Source organism: Nicotiana tabacum, plastid (assembly GCF_000715075.1).
Source record: "Nicotiana tabacum plastid, complete genome".
NCBI lineage: Eukaryota > Viridiplantae > Streptophyta > Magnoliopsida > Solanales > Solanaceae > Nicotiana > Nicotiana tabacum.
In genome coordinates this window covers 80,001-85,000 of record NC_001879.2, presented here as the reverse complement: position 1 = coordinate 85,000, position 5,000 = coordinate 80,001, and the positions used below count along the sequence as shown (strand labels likewise).

General features: G+C 35.1%; 7 protein-coding genes and 1 pseudogene, besides 4 other annotated features; 7 read left to right on the top strand and 1 right to left on the bottom strand. All coding sequences in view use genetic code 11, as the record gives it.

Annotated features, from left to right (window-relative positions):
• rpl16 (ribosomal protein L16) overlaps positions 1–1,330 on the top strand; it is a 1,425-nt gene extending 95 nt beyond the window's left edge. The window contains exon 2 of one mRNA in view: positions 935–1,330. Within this exon, the coding sequence (NP_054536.1) occupies positions 935–1,330 (396 nt within the window).
• Positions 1–5,000: part of a sequence feature (JLA, junction IRA-LSC) that runs on past both edges of the window.
• Positions 1–5,000: part of an inverted repeat (inverted repeat B) that runs on past both edges of the window.
• Positions 1–5,000: part of a sequence feature (trans splicing 5'-rps12 and 3'-rps12 in IRA) that runs on past both edges of the window.
• Positions 1–5,000: part of a sequence feature (trans splicing 5'-rps12 and 3'-rps12 in IRB) that runs on past both edges of the window.
• On the top strand, positions 1,455–1,823 carry rpl14 (ribosomal protein L14). Its single transcript has one exon. It carries the CDS (start codon positions 1,455–1,457, stop codon positions 1,821–1,823), a length of 369 nt encoding a protein of 122 aa, NP_054535.2.
• On the top strand, positions 1,992–2,396 carry rps8 (ribosomal protein S8). Its single transcript has one exon. The coding sequence runs from the start codon at positions 1,992–1,994 to the stop codon at positions 2,394–2,396; it is 405 nt and encodes a 134-aa protein (NP_054534.1).
• Positions 2,503–2,820, top strand: NitaCp059 (initiation factor 1; annotated as a pseudogene).
• Positions 2,833–2,946, top strand: rpl36 (ribosomal protein L36). Its single transcript has one exon. The coding sequence runs from the start codon at positions 2,833–2,835 to the stop codon at positions 2,944–2,946; it is 114 nt and encodes a 37-aa protein (YP_002720023.1).
• On the top strand, positions 3,048–3,464 carry rps11 (ribosomal protein S11). The gene has a single exon. The coding sequence runs from the start codon at positions 3,048–3,050 to the stop codon at positions 3,462–3,464; it is 417 nt and encodes a 138-aa protein (NP_054533.1).
• rpoA (RNA polymerase alpha subunit) lies at positions 3,530–4,543 on the top strand. The gene has a single exon. It carries the CDS (start codon positions 3,530–3,532, stop codon positions 4,541–4,543), a length of 1,014 nt encoding a protein of 337 aa, NP_054532.1.
• The window catches only part of petD (cytochrome b6/f complex subunit IV), a 1,225-nt gene continuing 955 nt past the window's right edge, over positions 4,731–5,000 (bottom strand). The window contains exon 2 of the mRNA in view: positions 4,731–5,000. This exon is cut by the window's right edge and continues 205 nt beyond it. Coding sequence (NP_054531.1) covers positions 4,731–5,000 — 270 coding nt within the window.

Sequence of the window (5,000 nt, the reverse complement as noted above, 5' to 3'; positions counted from 1 at the left end):
CCATCACTTCGCATTATCTGGATCTAAAGAACCAGTCAAGATATGATATATAGGTCATATCTTTGTAGCAACTGAAATCTTTTGCATAAACAAAAAAGGAAATCTGATTCTAAGTTGTAAAGCAAAATAGACAAAAAAGATGTGGATAAATGGAAGGATGAGAGAAAGAGAGAAAAAGAATACCAATGATATAAAATTCCAATATGTAAGGTCTATGAGTAATCTCATAAAAGGCAGTGTAATAAAGCATCAATACGCATTCATACCATAATAAAATGAATCTTCTTATAGAAATAGAACAAAAAATCAAGAGCTTCGAGCCAATAAAGACTGAGAAGATTGACTCAAGAACCAATTTCATTCTGAGCTCCATTGTAGAATTCGGACCTAACCATTAAGTAAGAAGTGATGGGAACGACGGAACTTGTGAATGCAAAAGATTCTATTGAAAAAGGAATCTTAATGATTCACTGGTCGGGATGGCGGAACGAACCAGAGATTAATTCATGTATTCGGAGATCTGAGAAGTCACGAGTTAACCCTACAAATGAAATAGGGATTGAAAGAGTCAATATTCGCCCGCGAAAACTTTTTTTATTGCAAAATTTAGGACAATACAATAAAGGACAAAATAAGGATTTGGTATAATAATACAATTTTTTTTTAGATTTCTATTTATAAAACTCAAAAGTTTAGTTATCTATTCAAACAAGATATACAAATTACTAATAGATTGAATGAAATCTCAAAGAATCCCACGTTCAAGGTATTACTCAGTAAATACATATATATCTTAACTTAAGATTGACTATTCTAGCTTAATTCTAATTAAATTTTTTGGAATCCTTTTATTCGCGAGGAGCTGGATGAGAAGAAACTCTCACGTCCGGTTCTGTAGTAGAGATGGAATTCAGAAACAACCATCAACTATAACCCCAAAAGAACCAGATTCCGTAAACAACATAGAGGAAGAATGAAGGGAATATCTCATCGAGGTAATCATATTTCTTTCGGTAAATATGCTCTTCAGGCACTTGAACCTGCTTGGATTACATCTAGACAAATAGAAGCAGGCCGACGAGCAATGACACGAAATGCACGTCGTGGTGGAAAAATATGGGTACGTATATTTCCAGACAAACCAGTTACACTAAGACCCGCAGAAACACGTATGGGTTCAGGAAAAGGATCCCCTGAATATTGGGTAGCTGTTGTTAAACCGGGTCGAATACTTTATGAAATGGGTGGAGTAACAGAAAATATAGCCAGAAGGGCTATTTCACTAGCAGCATCTAAAATGCCTATACGAACTCAATTCATTATTTCGTAATGTAATAGAAAAAAATGCGGAAAGGGCTCTTAGATATGAAACGAAACCGCATGTTTCTTTTTTTTTGGACAAAAATATTTCTTTTTTTTCTTCGCCCTTTGCATTCAAAGAACGGATTAAAAAAATGATTCAACCTCAGACCCATTTAAATGTAGCGGATAACAGCGGGGCTCGAGAATTGATGTGTATTCGAATCATAGGAGCTAGCAATCGTCGATATGCTCATATTGGTGACGTTATTGTTGCTGTGATCAAAGAAGCCGTACCAAATATGCCCCTAGAAAGATCAGAAGTAGTCAGAGCTGTAATTGTGCGGACCTGTAAAGAACTCAAACGTGACAACGGGATGATAATACGATATGATGACAATGCTGCAGTTGTTATTGATCAAGAAGGAAATCCAAAAGGAACTCGAATTTTTGGTGCAATCGCCCGGGAATTGAGAGAATTAAATTTTACTAAAATAGTTTCATTAGCTCCCGAGGTATTATAAAATGAAATTGTGATCTGTTTCTAGTGGGGTATTTGAAAGAAATAGATTAATTAGTAGATTGTGTCTCACGCATATATCTTTAATAATTCATATCATATTCAAAAAAAAAATAAGTAAAAAACACGTTGATTATATCAAATTTGGAGGCCCCAATAATTTTAGTTCATCATGGGTAGGGACACTATTGCTGAGATAATAACTTCTATACGAAATGCTGATATGGATCGAAAAAGGGTGGTTCGAATAGCATCTACTAATATTACCGAAAATATTGTTCAAATACTTTTACGAGAAGGTTTTATCGAAAACGTGAGAAAACATCGAGAAAAAAACAAATATTTTTTGGTTTTAACCCTGCGACATAGAAGGAATAGGAAAAGACCCTATAGAAATATTTTAAATTTAAAACGAATCAGTCGACCTGGTCTACGAATCTATTCTAATTATCAACGAATTCCGCGAATTTTAGGTGGAATGGGGATTGTAATTCTTTCTACTTCTCGAGGTATAATGACAGACCGAGAGGCTCGACTAGAAGGAATAGGTGGAGAGATTTTGTGTTATATCTGGTAATCCTTTTAATATCCAAATTGGATTCGAAACTTCCTATTTGTGAAAAAGAAAAAAGGGGGGTTGTCTAATATCTTTCTTATTAGTTGATACCTCAAAGGGACTTTAAGAACCAAAAAGGAGTCATGAAGCTTTAATTACTGAATCGCTTCCCAACGGTCTGTTCCGGGTTTGTTTAGATCTGATTATAAATTATGTTTCAGGAAAGATCCGGCATAGTTTTATACGGATACTGCCAGGAGATAGAGTCAAAATTGAAGTAAGTCCTTATGATTCAACCAAAGGGCGTATAATTTATCGACTCCACAACAAAGATTTGAAGGATTCGTTTTTCAACTTCACCATTCCTTTCGTGGGAATACAATTCGAGATGAAAAATTTCAAGAAACTTATTTTCTTCCAAGAAATAGATTCAGAATTAAGGTAAGGAATGAGAAATATGAAAATAAGAGCTTCCGTTCGTAAAATTTGTGAAAAATGTCGACTAATCCGTAGGCGGGGACGAATTATAGTAATTTGTTCCAACCCGAGACATAAACAAAGACAGGGATAATCAGACTTGCCAGAAGAGCCGATGTACAAATAAAGAATCTGTTTTGACATGAAATGGATATATCCATATATCTCTGACTCATATTTACGAGATGATAAAATATGGCAAAAGCTATACCGAAAATTAGTTCGCGTAGGAATGGACGTATTGGTTCACGTAAGGGTGCACGTAGAATACCAAAGGGAGTTATTCATGTTCAAGCAAGTTTCAATAATACCATTGTCACTGTTACAGATGTACGGGGTCGAGTAGTTTCTTGGTCCTCCGCCGGTACTTCTGGATTCAAAGGTACGAGAAGAGGAACACCGTTTGCTGCTCAAACCGCAGCAGCAAACGCTATCCGTACAGTAGTGGATCAAGGTATGCAACGAGCAGAAGTCATGATAAAAGGTCCCGGTCTCGGAAGAGATGCAGCATTACGAGCTATTCGTCGAAGTGGTATACTATTAACTTTCGTACGGGATGTAACTCCTATGCCACATAATGGCTGTAGACCTCCGAAAAAAAGACGTGTGTAGAACTGAACATTGAAGAAATCTCAAGAGAAATAAAAGATTCGATGATCTAATCAAATAATAGTACTATGGTTCGAGAGAAAGTAACAGTATCTACTCGGACACTACAGTGGAAGTGTGTTGAATCAAGAACAGACAGTAAACGCCTTTATTATGGACGCTTTATTCTGTCTCCACTTATGAAAGGCCAAGCCGACACAATAGGCATTGCGATGCGAAGAGCTTTACTTGGAGAAATAGAAGGAACATGTATCACACGTGTAAAATCTGAGAAAGTCCCACATGAATATTCTACCATAACGGGCATTCAAGAATCGGTACATGAAATTTTAATGAATTTGAAAGAAATTATATTAAGAAGTAATCTATATGGAACTTCTGACGCATCTATTTGTGTCAAGGGTCCTGGATCTGTAACTGCCCAAGATATCATCTTGCCGCCTTATGTAGAAATCGTTGATAATACACAACATATAGCCAGTTTAACGGAACCAATTGATTTTTGTATTGGATTACAAATAGAGAGAAATCGTGGATATCTTATAAAAACGCCACATAACTTTCAAGATGGAAGTTATCCTATAGATGCTGTATTCATGCCTGTTCGAAACGCGAATCATAGTATTCATTCTTATGGGAATGGGAATGAAAAACAAGAGATACTTTTTCTCGAAATATGGACAAACGGAAGTTTAACTCCGAAAGAAGCACTTCATGAAGCATCCCGAAATTTAATTGATTTATTTATTCCCTTTTTACATATGGAGGAAGACAACTTATATTTACAGGACAATCAACACACGGTTCCTTTATCCCCTTTTACCTTTCATGATAAATTGGCTAAACTCATAAAAAACAAAAAAAAAATAGCATTGAAATCGATTTTTATTGACCAATCAGAATTGCCTTCCAGGATCTATAATTGCCTCAAAATGTCCAATATATATACATTGTTGGACCTTTTGAATAACAGCCAAGAAGATCTTATGAAAATTGAACATTTTCGTAGCGAAGATGTAAAACGGATATTGGGCATTTTAGAAAAATATTTCGTAATTGATTTAGCAAAAAATAAGTTTTAAATCTATTGGACTTACTTAGTGAAAATAGATTGAAACTCTTTAGCACAATTAATATATTAATATATCATATATTCAAAATAAATTCAGAATTAAATTGAATAGATGTATCTAGGGAGAATTCGCTTTGAAGAAACTATTCCCTAGATACACATGTCGTGTTATTTCACAATTGAATCAATTTAAAAATTTAAAAAAGACCTAAAGTTAGGGATTTATCAATAGGTAATGTTGCACCAATGCCCAACCAAAGGGCGACTGCGGTACCAATCAAAAAGACAGTCGTCGCTACTGGACGGCGAAATGGATTTTGGAATTTATTAACATTCTCTAAAAAAGGTACTGTTAATAATCCCGCAGGTACTGAAACCATTAAAAGAACCCCCAATAATTTATTGGGCACTGTACGAAGTATTTGAAATACAGGAAAGAAATACCATTCAGGTAATATTTCCAAAGG